At 40.3% G+C, this 18,507-nt stretch overlaps 1 protein-coding gene across 1 annotated transcript; it reads right to left on the bottom strand.

The window, feature by feature from the left end:
* Positions 1-301: 301 nt before the first annotated feature.
* Positions 302-16,637, bottom strand: TARS1 (threonyl-tRNA synthetase 1). Its single transcript, XM_057431156.1, has 19 exons — positions 16,583-16,637; positions 16,098-16,178; positions 15,021-15,211; positions 13,698-13,821; positions 12,458-12,579; positions 12,127-12,244; positions 10,712-10,776; positions 10,552-10,630; positions 9,859-10,005; positions 8,837-8,935; positions 7,938-8,104; positions 7,246-7,408; positions 7,019-7,156; positions 6,204-6,281; positions 4,266-4,366; positions 4,042-4,146; positions 3,294-3,366; positions 2,465-2,579; positions 302-782 (listed from the first exon to the last, which is right to left on the bottom strand). Exons 1-19 carry the CDS (start codon positions 16,601-16,603, stop codon positions 634-636), a joined length of 2,136 nt encoding a protein of 711 aa, XP_057287139.1. The 5' UTR covers positions 16,604-16,637; the 3' UTR covers positions 302-633.
* Between the last annotated feature and the right edge of the window lie 1,870 nt (positions 16,638-18,507).

The raw sequence follows: 18,507 nt of genomic DNA on the forward strand, positions 1-18,507 counted from the left end.
GATGCAGTGCATGGTTATTATGTGGTTTCTTAAGCCTAAGGCCTTTAAACTTTCATGAAAAGTGGAACACAAGAGGTTCCACTTAAACTTGAGAAGAAACTTCTTCTCAGTGAGGGCGACAGAGCACTGGAACAGGCTGCCCAGGGAGGTTGTGGAGTCTCCTTCCCTGGAGACATTCAAAACCCGCCTGGACACATTCCTGTGTAACATTGTCTAGGTGTTCCTGCTCCGGCAGAGGGATTGGACTAGATGATCTTTTGAGGTCCCTTCCAATCTCTAGCATACTGTGATACTGTGAAAAACATTTGCTATCTAAATGAATTTTATCTTAACAGGGTAGTTAGAATACTATGGGTATCCCTGATTAACATTCCCATTTGCCCTTGCAGCCACAAGAAGTCATTTCATTTTGCTTCATCTGACACTGATCAGAGGCCAGGAAATTTTACTTCAAGGTTTGTGAAAATTTGATTTTTACAAAAAAAGATGTTTCTGAGTAAAGAAACATCTCTGCTAAAATGAGTAAAAGGTCCAATGAGAAACATATTTCAAATCTAGCTCAGCATAAAAACTGTGTGGCTAACTGAATTAGGAAAACTAGATCTTTTTTTATGCCAGGTAGAGCAGGTGGTGTTAAAATTCCTCCTCAGCTTGTCTGGAGCGAGAACGTTTCAGATCCAGCAGTCTCTCCACAGTGTCTGCAATTGTACGCTCACCATGCACCTTGTTATCTCGGGTGCGGATGTTAACTGTTCCACTTGCCTTCTCCTTTTCACCAACAACTAGAAACGATACAGATGCAAAGGAATGAATTTAACATTTAGCAAGCTTCTTTTTTTTTCCCCTATTCCTTTAAATTTTAGGTGTACTAAACAAAAATTCTAAAAAGCTTACCAACTAACACATCAATTCCTTCTCTGCCCTCCTCCCAGCTGCCCCAGCTTAGATCCGTAACAGCCAACAGCCTTAGTCTTGTAAAATTTAATAGGTTTTAGCATGTTATGAACAGCACCTCAGCAAAATATGGGTAAAGATAAAAGTAAACTTTTAGTTCAGCCTGACTTACTTGTTATTAGAGACAAAGTCAAAATGAGAAACAAACACAGAATCATACAATCAACCAGGCTGGAAAAGATCTTTAAGATCATGAAGTCCAACTACTACCCAGAACTGCCAAGTTCACCACTGAACTGTATCACCAAGGGCCTCATCTACACAGTTTCTGAACACTTTCAGGACAGGGATTCTACCACTTCCATGGGCAGCCTGTTCTAATACCTGATTATCCTCTCAGTGAAAAAAATTTTCCTAATATCCAATCTAAACCTCCCCTGGTGCAGCTTGAGGCCGTTTTCTCTTGTCCTGTCACTTGTTACTTGGGAGAAAAGTAACCCACTTCACTACAACCTCCCTTCAGGTAGTTGTATAGAGCCTTCTCTTCTCTAGACTTAACAATCCTAGTTCCCCCAGCTGTTCCTCATCAGACTTGTGCTCTGGACATGGATTACTCCATTAGTAAAGATTAGAAAGACAACATGACTGTAAATAACCAACAGCTATCTTTTTTTTCTTTACAGAGACAGCAAGACAGTTTATTGGAAAATCACAAAGCTTTTTTAGATACAGATACCAAGATAACATATGCATGTCTCATTACTAATACAAGGTTGTGTTTCTCTGGTACCCAATCTACATTCAGCTAGGACAACTCTTTAAAACAACCTCTGAACATAAATTGGGTGAGATTTTTTTCTCTGATAGACTGATCATTTCTTTTCGGTCTTGAAGACAAAATGTGGTTGTGTAGTTATCATACGCTTCAAGTTTTAAAGAAGAGAACTTTAGTCATGATTCTGTCAAATATTTTCCTTCTGCTGTAATGGAACCCAGAGAGTTTTAGGGTCAATGCTAAAGCCTTGATTTACATGACCTGACTTATGTGCTGCTTCAACTCACATACTTCAGGGTCAGTTTCTAAGTCTCCCTGCACCATCCTTTTGTGGAAGTCTTCTCCTACACGTGCATGTATAGCTCCAGAGTGGACCACAGCTGAATGCACTGAAAAGATGGTAATTCTTTTGCTACACTTCAAACAAAGAGCATTATTTACTACTGGAAGGGGGGGGGGGCAGGGGGGGAGTTGAAAATCACTTAATCTGACTGATAAAAGGCAAGAGATTTCATAGATGTCTCTACACTGCTGGCCAGAAGACAGCAAAGGTCTTTTCCTAAAGCAGCAGGAATGCCTTGGGCCACAGTGATCTCCTTTCAGTGACAGCTATCCAAGCCAGGAATGTCCATCATGTAGGCGGGAGAGGCTCTCCGGAATGAAGACTCTTAGGAACAAAGTGACCTAAACCTCTGACTACCACTCTCTGCATAGCTCACAGAAGATCAAATACTATAACCCATGCGAGGAAATCAGCCAAGATAATAAATGTATAAGATAACAAAAATACATTACCCAGAATGAAGTTATACTGTGCTAGCTGAGCATTTCTGATCTTCTTATTCAGTGTGCACCCAGGATCTACATCAACATCTGCCATTAATCCAGCATCATGGAAGTACTGCCTGACCTAGGAGAAAAAGTATTTAAACTGTCACTATAGGATGTTCATGACAATAAACAATTTATGACTTGTAGACTTAAGCCAGCTAAGCTTACCTGACCCCTGAAACAAAGGCACTGTCATTAGCTCAGATGTTGGAGATGAGCTCAGTTCAAGTAATGAAAACAGGTCAGCTATCATGCAAATACATATACACTAAATACCTAAGCAGTTACGTGAATATCTAATGTTTTGGGCTGAAAAGCAACTGGAGTTTGATACTGTAAAAGGCAGCATGATGGTGGATTAGTTTTCCGATTAGAACAGATTTTTTAAAATTCATCTTGCAGACTATTTATATATTGTGTGCTTGAAAAAGACTGCAGGTCTGCTGGATCCTCATTTTTCTTGCTGCTCTGCAAGATGTGGGAAACTAGAATCTGAGGGGTAAGACAGCTTTTGAGCTAGAGAAGAAAAAAGTAAGTTTTCCAAAAATAAAAGTCTTACAAGGATCAGCACTTATTTAGATGCCCAAAATCCATCTCAGGTCCACTTTACGATAGATCTACAACTTCAGCAGCTAACTGTCATTGTAAGATAAGAATGACACTATGCAATATGCAAAGACTTGTAATATTTATCTGAGATTAATACTCTTAATAACCAACTATCTCAACTAAATACAATATACTGAGGAAAAAAAAAGAAAAAAAAAGAAAAAGCCCCCAAACACATACTCACCTTTTGAGCATATTCGTCACATGCTGGTCCCACTGGTACCACCATGACCTGCTGTGGGGACAGCCAGAGTGGCCTTTGATAAACCAACAAAACAAGTTTATAAAGCTTTCAGTATTTTTTCAAGACTGAAAAATCCTATTAACAGATAGCACTAAGATCTGTTTAAGAGACTCATAAAGCCAGCTACTTAGATTGGGTTCAGAGGTGATGACAGCCTTATACTCGTTACAGTTTATTACCCACAGAAAATGAGTGTCAAAGAACTGCAGCACAGACAATTACTTTCTGACCTGAAGACTCAAGTTGTCTTTACAAGAGGCAACAAATGATAATTGAGTTGTTGAGCTTATTACTAACTAATCATGGGAAAACATTTACTTTTAAATCTTGTTATAGTCAGAGGGATCATCCCCATCCAGTATTACAGTACATAAGGTAAACAAGATCATCTACATAAATGACTCTTCCCAAGGCACCCCCCCTGAAAAAGCAAAGTTGAGATATACACCTTGGGCAGATAAGATGCATGCGGCACCTGCACGAGTGGCATCATGTAGAGGCTACCGTATCTAGACTCATTTAATATCTAAAGACAGTGGTTCAGAAGGATAGCCCTGAGGTGTACCTACAGCACGTCTCTATAGCAAGCAAGTACAACACACCGTCTCCATTCTTGCATGCTTGAGGCTAATTTATCTTCTACATAAAACATCTGCTCAAACTGGAATAATCTACTTTTCAACATTACCATTTGCCTCCATAGTTTTCAGTTAGAATGGCAATCATTCTCTCCACAGATCCCAAGATAGCCCGATGAATGATAACTGGTCTTGTCTTGTCATTGCCATCATGGCTGTGAAAAACAATGGAGGTTTTTAAATGTAAGGTTTTTTTCTGGATGTAAACTTATGCCTGTAAGTGACAGGAAAGCTGAATTACATAGCTGTTAATACCATCAGCCTCTGTGCTTACCTGACAAAGGTGAGGTTAAATCTGACTGGCAGCTGGAAGTCAAGCTGGATTGTAGCACACTGGTGGTAGCGGCCAATGGCATCTTTAATCTGAATGTCAATCTTAAAACCAGAAAGACAGAAACCTTTTACTACAGTTTAAGATGCAAGCATGTTCCTCTGAAAGCAAACACACTGTTTTAAGATGGAATGTTTCACTCAGTGCAGAGGAACTGTATGTGGATTTAGACAATATAGTTTTACTTCAGCACACATGAGGATTTAAATGATTTGCAGGTTCTGATGCAAACCATGTCAGAGCTAAAACCAGGGTGAACATGTAGAGACATTAACTCCGACTATTTTTTGTGAGTTTCAGGCTGGGACTTTAACAGGCCTTTCTCACTGACAGAATTCAGCAACATACAAGTGCAAGTACAAGATTAGAATTGAACATGTATCTCCAAACACATGACTTCTTTAAACTCAAACTGGCAAACTTACACTCCTGTTTCATGCAGTATTTGAATACTCCGTAGCTAATGTTACACATTCAGGGCATGAACATGGGAGATCACTTACCAAGGGAGTTCATCTTAGTGACTGACACTTGCTCTGCACTATGACTATCTACAGTCTAGCCTATTCTTTCATGTCTTACACTTTAATCTGGAATAGTTATGATACAAGTTAGACAAACAGATGGACAGGTTTATAATGTCCCGACCTTATTAATTTAGAACACTGCTCTCTTTTTCATCACTTCTCCAGCATACAGCGATACTGGTATTGTGTGCCTGATTTTGATTTATATATCAAACAAACAGGTCAGCGTTCTACTAACTGAAGTTCTAAATGTCTTCCAATTTTGCATTCAGAAAGCAGAGCTTACCATAGTTCAGCTAGTCACCAAAAATACTAAATTGCAACCTTCTCTGATTTCAAACCACTCAGTTACAGAGTAGAAAAAAGTCCAATCCAGGTAGTTTAAGTTTCTCTAGATGTAGAGCTTAACTGAAAAATGGAGCTTTAACTACTTTCCATTAAAATCAGTGCAAAATATTATGTTTGCTCTCTTTACTTTGACTAGGGTGTATTAGGAGCAAGTATAAAGTTAATTAAGGTTAAGAAAGGTTCCTGATATTTGCTGTCTTCAAATCAAGTGAGGGAATTACTGAATGTAAAATGCAAAACAAGATTATGAATGATTAGCTACTATAATACATTTCACCTACAACCCACAAAATGAAATTGATCCAATTACCATAAAAAGAGAGAAATCAGAACCAGTTGATTAGATGACTGAATGTAGGCATAGATGTAGCGTATGTTTATTAGGGAAAGATTTACAGTAATTTTACAAGCCTGTGTGTCCCTACGCTCAAAGGTATAAGGGAATTTCTAGAAAGCCCTAGTTAACTGAGGAGATAAGCTTTAAAAACCCCAACAAAACCGAAAAAACCAATACCAAAACCCACCAGCGACTCAATACAGCTACAAAACTATGCCAGTAAAAAGTAGTATTTTTCAAAATAACTGTTTAACCAGAAAGTTTTTGTTTTTCTCATGACTTGTGATTCACTTACTACCCAATGGATTATTTCTCATGCAGCAACTGCTCTACTAACACAGCTCCTACAGTGCCACCTTCTGTTTATGTCTCCCACTAAACTTAGCAGCTCTGTTTAAGCAGCATACAAACGGTTTATGCGTGTAAATTGGGTTTAAGTGAATGTTAAGGCTAAGTGAAAGCAAGGGTCAGAGAGGATTATTTCTCTCTCAAGTTTGTCTGAGTTTATGTATCTGGAAAACCACAAAATATCAGTCAGGCAGCATCTTAAAATGGTATTAGGTAACTACAAGGAAAAAAAAAAAAATCCCTTCTTATAAATCCCAGCTCTTTGACTCATCCAAACAGAATGAAAAGTATAATCCAGCTAAGGGTTAGTAACACACCAACCTTAGGTCCATAGAAAGCTCCATCACCAGGGTTTAACTCCCACTTCTCACCAAAGTCATTGAGGCTGTTTTCAAGTTGCTAGAGATAAAGAACACATACACTCAGTGTTTCTCAATCATTTGCTGTCTTTCCATGTTACAGCATCACATCAACCTGCTACCACAGATATGTGACACTACCAAATTTTCAGTACTTCTCAGTTACTGCTGCAACTCATTTATTTTCTGAAAAATAAAAGTTTTGGAAGAACCCCAGCATGAAAAAAAAAATAATAAATTTTTTAAAAAAAGGTCCAAATTTAACAAATAAATAAACAAAAAATAATTAAACCATTCATTTAAGAAGAGGCCAAACAAGCAGTGTCAGCTAAGAGACAAGAAAGCTTTATGCTAGATTCAAAGTTTGTAGATAATATTGGCAGGGCATCAATCCCAATACACCCAGTATCTTCTTCCTAGCACTGCACCTGCAGGGGTTAACCCCATCTCTTTCATCATGAAAGCAACTGTACTTTTGGAAAATGGCTCTATTATAGAGACTGCCAGAATTGGCTCTCCTCCTCCTTTGTTTTTCTATTATAAGAATATACAAGGAAAGAGAGAAAGAGAGAGAGCGGTAATTTGATTTTGACATTGGAGATCGTTTTTGTATGGAGGGTAAGCTATTTACAGCAGCCAGACTGAACTGAAGACTGTTATTAAAGTAATATTGCTGATGCCCAGCTGTCACTATAGTTCCTAGAAGCCAATATGTTCTTACAGGACTTTAAGCTGCAGCCTTTCTTTCATACAAAAAGTTGGTAAAACTACTGTTACCTTTTCAGCTTGATTCCACACTTCAATATCTCCCAGGTACTTTTCAGGACGAGTGGAAAGATTCAGTTTAAAGGAAAATCCAAAGACATCATACACAGTACGCAAGAACTCCAGACAACTTTTAATCTCCTCTTCAATCTTTATGAAAACAGGAACAGAAGTCTCAAATATGGAAAAATCAGTTATTCTGTTTTTAATACCTGACTTAATTTAACAGCAGCCCATACCTGCTCTATAGCACAGAATATGTGAGCATCATCCTGCTGGAACCGGCGTACTCGAGTGAGTCCTGTGAGAGCTCCAGACAGTTCATTGCGATGCAGAACACCAAAATCAGCCAACCGTAGTGGCAACTCACGCCATGATCTTGGGCGATGATCAAACATAAGGCTGAAGGAAAAGTTTATTAGTTGAAGCTCATCCAGAATCAATTTCTGCAAAGAACAGACAGTGAGAAGCAGCCAGTACCTAAGCAAATGCCCATAACACCAATGATGTAATCTGAATACAGCCATCATTCACATCTCCTTTTGTCAGGGAAACAAACGAGATAATCCTTTTATAACCAGTATGCTTCCCTCACCAAACAGAGAGGATAAAACAGTTCCTAAAACTGAGCATTAAAACCTGAATGCCTAAATTGCCACAAAATTGGCAATGACCTAGTATCTATTTTGGATATTCAGGTTTTGTAGTATCACTGTAAGCTTCAGCTCAAAACCACAGCCACTGTAATGATGGAAAAAATGATATTTTTCAGTGTCTCAAAGAGAGCATGTAGTCACGAGGACTCATAATTACATCACTCCTGACAGCATGTCACACCTGGATACCGTAAGACCTCTTTACAATTAAGCAAGCAAAAGAAACAGGATTTGTGTGCATCATCTTTAGTAAACTGGATTTGCCATGTACCTACCAGTGTCCTGGACAGTTCATAGGCTTCAGAGCAAAGATTTCTTTCTCGACTTCAAAGGAGAACATGTTGTCACTGTAATGCTGCCAGTGCCCCGAAGTCATCCAGAGTTTGCTGTTGAAAACATTTGGAGTAACAACCTCCTGGAATCCACGTTTTCGATACTCACTCTGAAACAAAAGACCCAGTACACAAAATAACTAAAAGGACAGAATTACTAAAGTAATGCTACTCAGCCATCAATCTGCAGCCACAAAAATATACAAACGCTGCCATAAAAAAAGTCCCTGACTTGAGGAAAGAAGAGGCTGAAGAGAGTAAAATTCAAGTTGGACATGCCAGGATACATCCCTTCCACCAGCACCACCCTTCCCCCAAACAATTCCTCTGTAGCAGGCAAGAAGAACAAGTTTCTTCCCTGCAAGCAAAGCAGCAGTCTGTAATTACTCGGTGACACTTGACAGTACCTTGCAGTGCTTATGTACAGTAATAGGATACACTTTGAACACTACAAGATCAGGATTTTTTTTATCCCTACACATAATTTCATCATAAACAGCTCTACAGAGTGAAATTTAGTAAGCTTATTAAAACAAATCAATGTGCATCAGTGGGACAACTGCAGTGTAAGCTTATTGCTACTATTAGATGTTAAAGAATTCATACTATCATTATCATAGCTTTAACTGCAGGTGTAAAGCATTGATAAAAACGTTACTTTGTAGAGATTGTAACACCACCAATTCAAAGAAACCAGGTTTCTTTAGTTCCATGGCTTACAGAATAAAAGATCCAACTAACTTGAAATGCAGGGCTGTTCTACTGTTACACGTAGCATGCTGTTACATATTTTTCTAAAACTAAGCAATTTCTTCTATAAGAAGCTTTCCAAAAGACCTTACCCGGATGAATTCAATTAATGTATTATAAATGTAGGCTCCTTTTGGCAAGAAAAAACAGCTACCAGGGCTGAGCTCATGAAAGAAAAACAGTTCTTGGTCCTGTAGAAAAACAGATTTGAAAAACTTAGTACTTGTACACCATCTTTTCATTTAACGTTCACAAATGAATTATTACTGACTTGGCATCACTATTCAAAGTTTGGGTTTGTTTGGTTTTTTTTTTGTTTAAAAAAAAGCAATACCAATAGATGAGATGCACTTTCATTAGTATTTACATCCACATCAATACTTACGGAGGAAGGAGACTGTTCAGTTTCCAGTTTCATTAGTGATGCTCCTAAACTTTGCACTTATGTGTAATTCCTAACTGTGCCCTCAGAGCTTCCTTTGTACTTTGGCAAGAGATACTTAGTTCTGCTTCTGCAGCTCTTTATAATTATTTGCACATGAGTTCAATGTGTCACCTGTAGCTGGCTGTTGTGACAAACTATGTACATGCTTGTGGCCTGCACATATAGTGAATTTTTCTGTGTATTTCCCTGGTGTACTAGCAGGAAACCTTGTAACAGTGTTCAGGACTATCTATTAGCTGACAGGCATTTCCATCTAAAAAACAAACCCAAAACCAAACCAACCAAAACCCCATAGAAATGTATAAATCCTGAAATCACACAGAGAAGAACTGTGAGTGAACAGGCTGCAGCAAACAGTGTAGGAATGAGTACTGCCTGCAAACTGAAGAGCTCATTTGCAGACTGAAGTGTCCATGTTCTGTTGTGACTGATATGTGGAATAAAGACGTCAACATGCTTAAAGCAGCAAAAGGTTTAAAGAGAAGTTATCTGCTTTAAGATTTTTTATGATCTTTAAGAGAAAATTACCCAAATTTGCAACTCAGCTAAAAATACAGTTGTGTCATGTCTTGATTATGGCAGCACATATAAACTGTATTAAAGATCCTTCTTGTTAAGGGGCTTCAACCACACAGTGTTTGTGAAATACATTAGCAGAAAAACTCTCACCCGCCCAATTTTTCTGTGATCTCTGCTTTTAGCCTCCTCCTGGAATTTCTCCCACTCCTTCAGCATTTTTGCATCTGGGAATGAAATGCCATAGATCCGCTGGAGGGATTCCATATCAGCCTTGCCTTCCCAATAGGTAGAAGAATTCTGCATTCAAAAAAATAAACGAAACCTTGAAGGAAAAAAGGAGCCTCCACATTTTACTACTACTGCATGTGATTATTAATAAATCAGCATATTTAATGTAGACCAATTAAAGCATAAGGAGAGTCTTAATCTCACATTTATAGCACTGATCAAAAAAATCCAAAACAACCAGGTGGTTTCAAGCTCTCTGTTGTTTTTTTAAACCTATTCACTCTCTTTTAGCCACCCTATTACAACTATTTATTCAGATTCAGCTATAACCATCAGCTGAGCAAAAACTATAAAACTAATTGATACAGTTCAGCTAAGCCTTAAGCCACACTCACATTTCTATCTGTACTGGAGTGTAGGCCCTGAACACCTACTTGGGCTTCACACCACCTGAATATCATTCTAGAATGCAACCCCTTCCCAGTTTGTTGCAGTGAGTTTTTGGCCAGTCTACCCATTTCACAGTACATTCTTGGGTAAGACACCATCCTGTGGCTCAAAGACAGCAATGCATTTTCAGTGAACACATTTGTCTAAGCATTTTTCAGCACTTACCTTATGAATTTTTATGGTCTTTATCTTGCCAGTATGTCTAACATGAGGCCCTCTGCATAGATCTATCAAGGGACCACACCTAAGAGTAGGAAAACATTCATTTGGTATATTTCACCCCAGAAAGATACATCCAGTAATATTATCATGTGTGTGTAATTACCTGTATACTGTTGTAGTTGGAGTAGTGACCTTCTCATTCAGGATACGACACTTGAATTTATTATACTGAGAAGAAAAGCAGCATACATATTTATTATCTCCTTGTTAAGCAGAAGGATGGCCAGCAGTTTAAATTACTTGCAAACCTGATGCTGTGCTGCACCAGAAGAGGATTATAAAAGACAGACAGGACAGTCAAGTAGTGGAGCAAGCTTCCCAGACAGCAGGTTGTACAGTCTCCATCCATACATGTTCTGAAGACCCAACTGGACAAGCCTTTAGGAGACTGGTCTGATTTTAGTGCTGACCCCATGCCCTCTGCTTAAGATTAGACTGGAGACCTATGAAGGTACATTTCAACCTAAATGCCCTTTACTCGCAAGAGACCCCACTTGAAGCACTGCATGCAGTTCTGGTGTCCTCAACACAAGAAGGACATGGACCTCTTGGAGCAAGTCCAGAGGAGGGACACAAGCATGGTAAAGGGGGCTGGAGCACCTCCCGTATGAAGACGGGCTGAGACAGCTGGGGCTGTTCAGCCTGGAGAAGAGAAGCTGCGTGGAAACCTCAGAGCAGTCTTCCAGTATCTGAAGGGGGCCTACAAAAATGCTGGAGAGGAACTCTTCACCAGGGACTGTAGTGATAAGACAAGGGATAATGGGTTCAAACTTGAACAGGGGAAGTTCAGGTTGGATATAACGAAAAAATTCTTTCCTGTGAGCATGGTGACGTACTGGAACGGGTTGCCCAAAGAAGTGGTAAATGCTCCATCCCTGGCAGTTTTCAAGGCAAGGCTGGACAGAGCCTTGGGCAATATGGATGAGGGTGAGGTGTCCCTGCCCATGGCAGGGAGTTGGAACTAAATGATCTTAAGATCCTTTCCAACCCAAACCATTATATAATTCTATGGTTCCCCTGATCTCCTAACAGTGAAAATTGAGTAACATCTATCTCAGGAATGCCAGGTAATTATTTACAGCTAGGTGCTAAAGACGAAGGATCAGCTTTTAGTGTTCCCTGGATCTCTCAGAAGTCCTCATTCTAAAAAATGTTCTGTAAAGCCTTCTGAATGCATCAGCACATGCAATAGTATCACCACAGCTCTTTACTAACAGCCAATATAATACAGACATACAACATAACTGCGCATAATATATTGCTAATCTACATCTGTGGGAAATAAAGAACATGGCTTCAGAGATTTTGCCAAGGTCACACAGGGGAAGTATGAGAATTCTGCAGAAAACCTTCTGCACATTCCTGTTTTTTGTTTTGTTAAATACCACAAATGAGCTTATAAAAACATACCACCTTAAAAAAATTTAACCTTCCTCTACCACTAAGAGAAATGCGGCTAAAGTTACAAATACTTAAGTAAGTGCATGATGCTAGAAACAACCTTCTGAAACAGCTTACCTTGAACATTTCAAGCAGTGTTTCCTTCTTAACTTCCAGTCTTTCAAAAGCTTGTTTTTCCTTCATTATCTTTTTGCATAAGGTTTCCAAAGCAGAGAAGTCATTACTTGATACACCCCTAAAATAAACACACACAACAGTGAATCGTTCTTGCTTTCATTTGCAATTTCTGATCCAGTTGCAATGACCCAGCTTGTGGATGGGACGCGCTAGGAGGAACAAAGCAACATTCAGTAGTGCAGACGACTTTGTTCTGGGAACAGGAAGGTAACAGAAATACTGCTGTGATAGCCACTGCCCTGCTCCTATTAAAGAAACACACAAAACCTACCCTTCCTCAAGGTACATGTCATAATAAAATCCATTTTCTATTGGTGGGCCATAGCACAAACAGCCACCATAGATTCGCTCCATAGCTTCGCCCATTATATGAGCACTTGAGTGCCAGTATACCTAATGGAAGCAAAAAAAGGGGATCAGTCGGACACACACAGTGCATTTCTGAGTATTTCATTTAAAACCTTTTCCGAAACCCAAAATCTGCACCAAGTACCCTGCTTTCCAGGGTACTTGATGCAGATTCCACATTGGAGCGGTCTGGAGAGGGGAAGTGTCCAGGCCAGCCACACTCTCATCCTAAGCACCGATATATGCCAAAGGCAGTACTTCCACTGGAAAACTGTTTACAGTAGCAAATAATTCTTATTTTCAACTATCACTGAAATGATTCAGTCATTCTCAAGAAGTCAGGAAAATAATTCAGAAACCTTTTTTTCTTTTCCTATGAACTTCAATCAATCAGCTCTGCAAGAAGACCAAAAGGTGCACTTATAAGGTTGTGGTCCTCATCTAAAGATTTTATGCACAGGAAACGCTGCACTGAAGTACAACATTTCAGTTAAAAATTATACTCCGTCTTGTAGTTCACCTGAAGTTTTGACAAATTAAAACTGTATCTATAGGACTTAACGTCTGCTTTTATTTGCACGGTACAGAAAAAAATTAATCTCACAGGAGCCACCATTTTGCCAATATGAAAACCCTAAGTCTGAATGCAAGACCTCTGTTATGGTGTGACTGACAGCTTCTTGTACCAAATGATTTTTTTCTGAAAACAGTATTTACAAATTTACTGGATATTCACATTTATCTGAATAAGTAGCCAAAATAACGTATGAACTTTTGCATGTACGAAGTAAAAAGAGCAGCCTACTCAGTGCTTTTATGACTGTACATACATTTGCACTCAGTATTGTGTTCGAAGTCAGTGCTGAAGAGATCAGTTCAAAATACCTACATAAACATGAAGGTTGCATATATAAAGTTTTAACAAGAACAGACTTACATAAACTACAGCAACTGCTAGCAAATGTGGCTATAAATACACATTGGAATGTGTATAATCTGCACTACGGCAATTCCTTTGTAAAGGACCAATAGAAAATGTAGATGTACACGGCAAACCTGTTCCCTCATCATTATCTTCTGAACATGGTGAAGATGTAAATAACTAGTCTAGGCTAAGCTTAATGCAAATCCAAGGGCAATCAAAATTGGCAGAAGATACTCACTGCTTGAGCCTCTTCATCTTCAAACTTAAGCAGCTCCAGGGTACAATCCTCCTCCAAAGGACGGTCTAGATCCCAAACCATCTTGTTCACTTTAGCAATAACAGTGTTGTCAGCTAAACTCTGACTACAGAATAAATACACAGTATATCATTTTGAAATTGGCAAGCAGAAGTTTCCCAAATTCACCACCCATGCTAAGTAAGGTTTTCAGGAGTGCTCAGAGTAGATACAGTGTCATAAATAAAATTCAAATAAAAGAGTAGTTTAGCCTGTCTTTAACATTCATGAAAATCATATTTGTATTACAGAGATGAGGGAAGAAAACTGCTGTATACTTGACATCAGACATTCATTAACATATCTGACTTAGAGACAGCCACATTAAAGTACTAACCTGACTTCAAAATCCTACAGCAATAAAACAGCTTCTCTTTCAAAGATTATCAAATACCATTTCTGATGTTGTAACTTTATAGTTTTATTTCTAATAAACAAAAAAACCTTTCCTTGATCCCAAAACACAAAAGCAAGAAAGGTTCCAATGACAAGGCACCTAACAATGAAAAGAAAAAAAAAACAACAAAAAACCGCATTTCATCTCTAGGAACCACCCAGTTTTTGTAATTTTAACTGCCAGGGTGTCCAACTTCTATTGTTCAAATCTTGTCCACAGAAGCTTGAGTAACGTGGAGATGTGCAATGCGTGGGTAACCCCCATGCAAGAAAAAATGAAATTAAGGGAAAAATACTCCTACTGTTAACTCCCTCTGAAATCAACAGAAACATCACACAGCAGTCATCTTCCCTAGCTTGATGCAGACTGATTTGCCTGTGCTAGTAAACTTAGTTAAAAATTAGTTCTTCACAGTGAGGGTGGTGAAGCATTGAACAGGCTGCCCAAAGAAGTGGTAAATGCTTCATCCCTGCAGTGTTCAAGGCCAAGCTGGACAACACTTGGGCAACATGGTCCAGTGTGAGGTGTCCCTGCCTATGGCAGGGGGCTGGAACTACATGATCTTAAGGTCCTTTCCAAACCATTCTATGATTCTACAATAGTACTTACGGGGGAAAATATGCAAGTAATTTCTGTCTAAAAATCCCAATTACATTCTTAAATAATTGTAGAAACTGTATCTTCAGAAGGCAAAAAAAATACACTCCAAAACTAAAAGCCTACTGGTTACCTCCTGCATATTATATACAAGACACCTTGAGAGGCCTCGAGATAAATTACTGAAGTTATATATTACATATACCCTCTCAGCTACAACATGCAGACACAGAGCTGTCTGAAAGTGAGCATGTCACAGAATAGAATCATACCTAATTCCACAAGCGATTTGATAAGGAGTAGTCTTCCAAGATTCAGCATCAACTTGCTTGCCATCAGGTAACGTAACTTTAATGGGTTTACTGTCATTTGCAGCCCTTTCTGCAAGGAGCGCATCATGTTCAGCTTTAAGTTTATTGTACATCTCTAAACGCTCACTGATAAATGCAGGCCAGGGAGTCAGCTGATTATAATGAATAAAGACAAAGGGGAAAAAATCAATAGATTATTAGAGTAATCTACTATCACATTATGTCAAGAATGAAAACAGAATGGATGTACTTTTCACAAGCACCTTATCTATACATGTGCTATATCTAACAATCATTATTATTACAGATTAATGATATAGTATCAATGATCTATTAATAAAACTTCAGCTTAACAAAAACTATTTCTTTGAAATATACCACTGTATACCTGTTAAATAAAGCACACATCTATTACTAGGCACAGTAGATTGAACACCTCTTTAATAAGCTACACAAGGACAAAAACCAATCTGAAAAGCCTGCAGAAGTTCAACATAAAAACAGATTTTTTGTATTAGGTCAAAAAACTGAGGGAACCCCTCTACTTTGAGCCACCTGGACAGGAACTGACACCAGCCCGCATAACACAGAATTATGTCATGTCTATCAGCCTGGGTACAACCAAGGCTGTACAGCTGTGCAGCTGGCTCAGGATTAGTGCTGGCGAGCAGCTGTCCCTCTCTGTGCAGTCAGAGAGATCTGTATTTACCCACCATCAAGATGGAAAAGACACAGCACCTTACACTGGACTTCCACTGTACTTCCACTCCACTACTTACCGCAGCTTACCACTCAGCGCAAACAGGGGCACAGTGAAAAGCAACTATGGAAATCTGAGCTGCTCTCCCATTGCACCAATACCACTTGGTGTAGGTAAGCAACAAAGTCATTTCCTGGCAAACTCTGAGGAGTTACTGTAACACCAGATAAAAATACCTGACAGGGATGAACTGCAGCAATGCCAGCAGCGTGTAAGACAGCAACTGGGAGACCGCATCTTTGAAGCCCTCCACCCCCCGTGGCCGAAAGGCAGCTCACCTCCGTCCGCCCTCCATCGCCGGCCCCCTCATTCATCTTCTTCTTTCCGCTCTCTGCCTTCTTTTCTCCCCCAGCATTTACCTGAGGAGGGCGAGCACCATTTCCTCATTCTGCAGCAGCGGCTCATACTAGGGCGCTTTAGCCCCTAGCCCCCCCCCCCCCCCCTCAGCCCCGCACACCAAGGAAAAGACCCGGCCTCTTCACCCCGCGGAACCGCAGCGCACCTCCCTGCTCTTTACCTCTAGATAAACCCCACTGCCTTTCTACCCTGCTCCGCCGCAGCCGGAGAAACACCCGGCTATGAGAGGGCACGGGAGGAAAGGCCTCGCTCCCTTCTACTGCCAGCACCCGTCCTCCGGACCGGGCTGCCCCACCTCCAGGCCTGACACGGGAAAAAGGGGCCGCCCCGCCTCAGGGTAACCCCCAGTGAGCGGAGTGAGGGGCAGCCGGTGCCCCAGCGCGGCCCGCCGCGGAGCTAGGCCCACCTGGCTGTCAGCGCCCGCCATGACTGCAAGCGGAACCTCACAGCGCAGCAGGGAAGGGGCGCATGGAGCGCCGCGCAGGCGCCTCTTCCCGGCCGCAGCTGATGCAATTGGGGGCGGCCGCAGGATCGGACCCGGCCCTGCTCCAGCTGTGCCGAGCCCAGCCCAGCCCTTGCGGCCGGGGCAATAGGGCTGGAGGGCAGCGCCGTGCCGCCAGGGCTCGGTGGCCGAAGAGGGGGAGCGGCGGCAGCGCGGGGCTCGAGTGGGTGCCTGAGCAGCGCAAGATGGCGGAGGTCCTGGGTGCCCCACTGAGGGCTGGAAGCGGGGCCCGTGTCCTCAGTGCTGCTCTCCTCGCTCCTGAGGGGGGAACACAACCAGCCTTTCCCCAACAGCAGGGCTGTAGGGCCCCAAAAGGGTGGCAAGGGGCTGAGGGTCGGGGTGGCAGTGAGGGAGCCCGCGCTGGTGTTTCCCTGAGGCAGAGGTTCGGTCAAGGATGTATCAACTAATAAGAGAAAACTAGGAAGAAAAATCGGATTGACCAATGGCTGATTTCCCAGGAGGGAAAAAAAAGGGGAAGACGTTCTGAGGGAATTCTGTCAGACCTGGACTGCAGGCGTGTGGCTGCTTTGCTTAGAGCTGTCCTATTGAGGGAACATTCAGCATCTTTAAGAAAAGGATATGATGTTCAGGCATGGCTTTTTGGTTTGTTACTCTCTTCCCCTTCACCCCCTGCTGATGTGTTGTTTTTATATAATAATAAATAATTTTCATATAGAAAAGTTACTTTCAGTACATTATTACAGTGCTGTGGACTCCCAAAGCAGTTGGTCCCAAGGCCTGTGGTGTGTTAATTTAGGAAAGGTGTTTATGACAAGATTCCATATTCCAAAGAAATCACAGTATAGCTTCCTTACTTGGAAGGGTCTCTCTATCTGGTTTGGGCCTCTGCTGTATGCACAGCAACCCACACCAGTTCTGCCTCCGCTAATAGATGCTTCATCTGCAGCAGTGATCTGGGATTTTAGAGTTTCAGTGAGCTAAAAAGTGCTCAGGTGGACATCAGAGTGCCTCAGACTCCATGGATTTAGTGCTGCAAGAAAAAAAGTTCAGGGAAAACCAGGCAGATTAGTATAGCTTTCAAATACTAGCTGTGTAGCTGCAAGGACCATTGAGAGAACATCACTGCATTAATTAATCACAAATTGAGGAGCTTAAAAATAATGCAAATAGTCATATATTTTTAAATTAACGCAAACATATGTTTAAATATTAATATATTTTGTTAAAATAATAATAAATGTATTCCTATAAATTATGCATTAATATATATTTTTAATACATATTTTTTATATATGTATTAGAATGGGAAGGTGTAGTAAATACAAACTTAAAGACAGTATCAGGCCTAAACCTTCATAATTTATTTGCTGTCTAAATATAAAATATGAAGCATAAATATTGCAAAAATATTTCTTGAACAGCAGCATTTAATAATGTATGTAAGTTACTGCATAGTAATACAGTGTTTAGTGTTATAAAGAATATTTTTAATATCTATATATATATTTAAAAATAATTTTTATATTTGAAATGCCTTCTAAAATCTCTTTGAGTGGAAGAATTACAACTAAAAGCACAACGAAAAGCTTATAGTTAAATTATTTAAGCCAAAATGAATGGAAACCTAATGAAAAGATGATGTAAAGCTTTCGAAAGCAATTGTCCCTTACACCAGGCGATGGCAGCATCGAACCACGCTGTGCTGGTGAGAAACATTCTCGAGGGTACTCACAGCTTTAGGTAACAGGATTTATGGAATAAAAAAGGAAACTAATGGACTGTTTTAGTAGCTTCGCTCTGAAGGCGCGTTATTAAAGATGTGTGACTGAACTCAACCGGACGCTAAGCCAGTGTAAATTGGTTTCAGT

Source organism: Pezoporus wallicus, unplaced genomic scaffold (genome assembly GCF_028554395.1).
Source record: "Pezoporus wallicus isolate ANWC-B61680 ecotype Strahan unplaced genomic scaffold, APGP_CSIRO_Pwel_v1 contig_8692, whole genome shotgun sequence".
Taxonomy (NCBI): Eukaryota; Metazoa; Chordata; class Aves; order Psittaciformes; family Psittacidae; genus Pezoporus; species Pezoporus wallicus.

Excerpts from the sequence above, each read along its gene's own strand:
- TARS1 (XM_057431156.1), bottom strand. The coding sequence starts at position 16,603 with ATGGCGGGCGCTGACAGCCAG. Across the intron at positions 10,777-12,126 it reads CACTGCTTGAAATGTTCAAG|TATAATAAATTCAAGTGTCG; the intron begins GTAAGCTGTTTC and ends TTTTCTTCTCAG. Across the intron at positions 7,157-7,245 it reads TATTCTGTGCTATAGAGCAG|ATTGAAGAGGAGATTAAAAG; the intron begins GTATGGGCTGCT and ends GTTTTCATAAAG.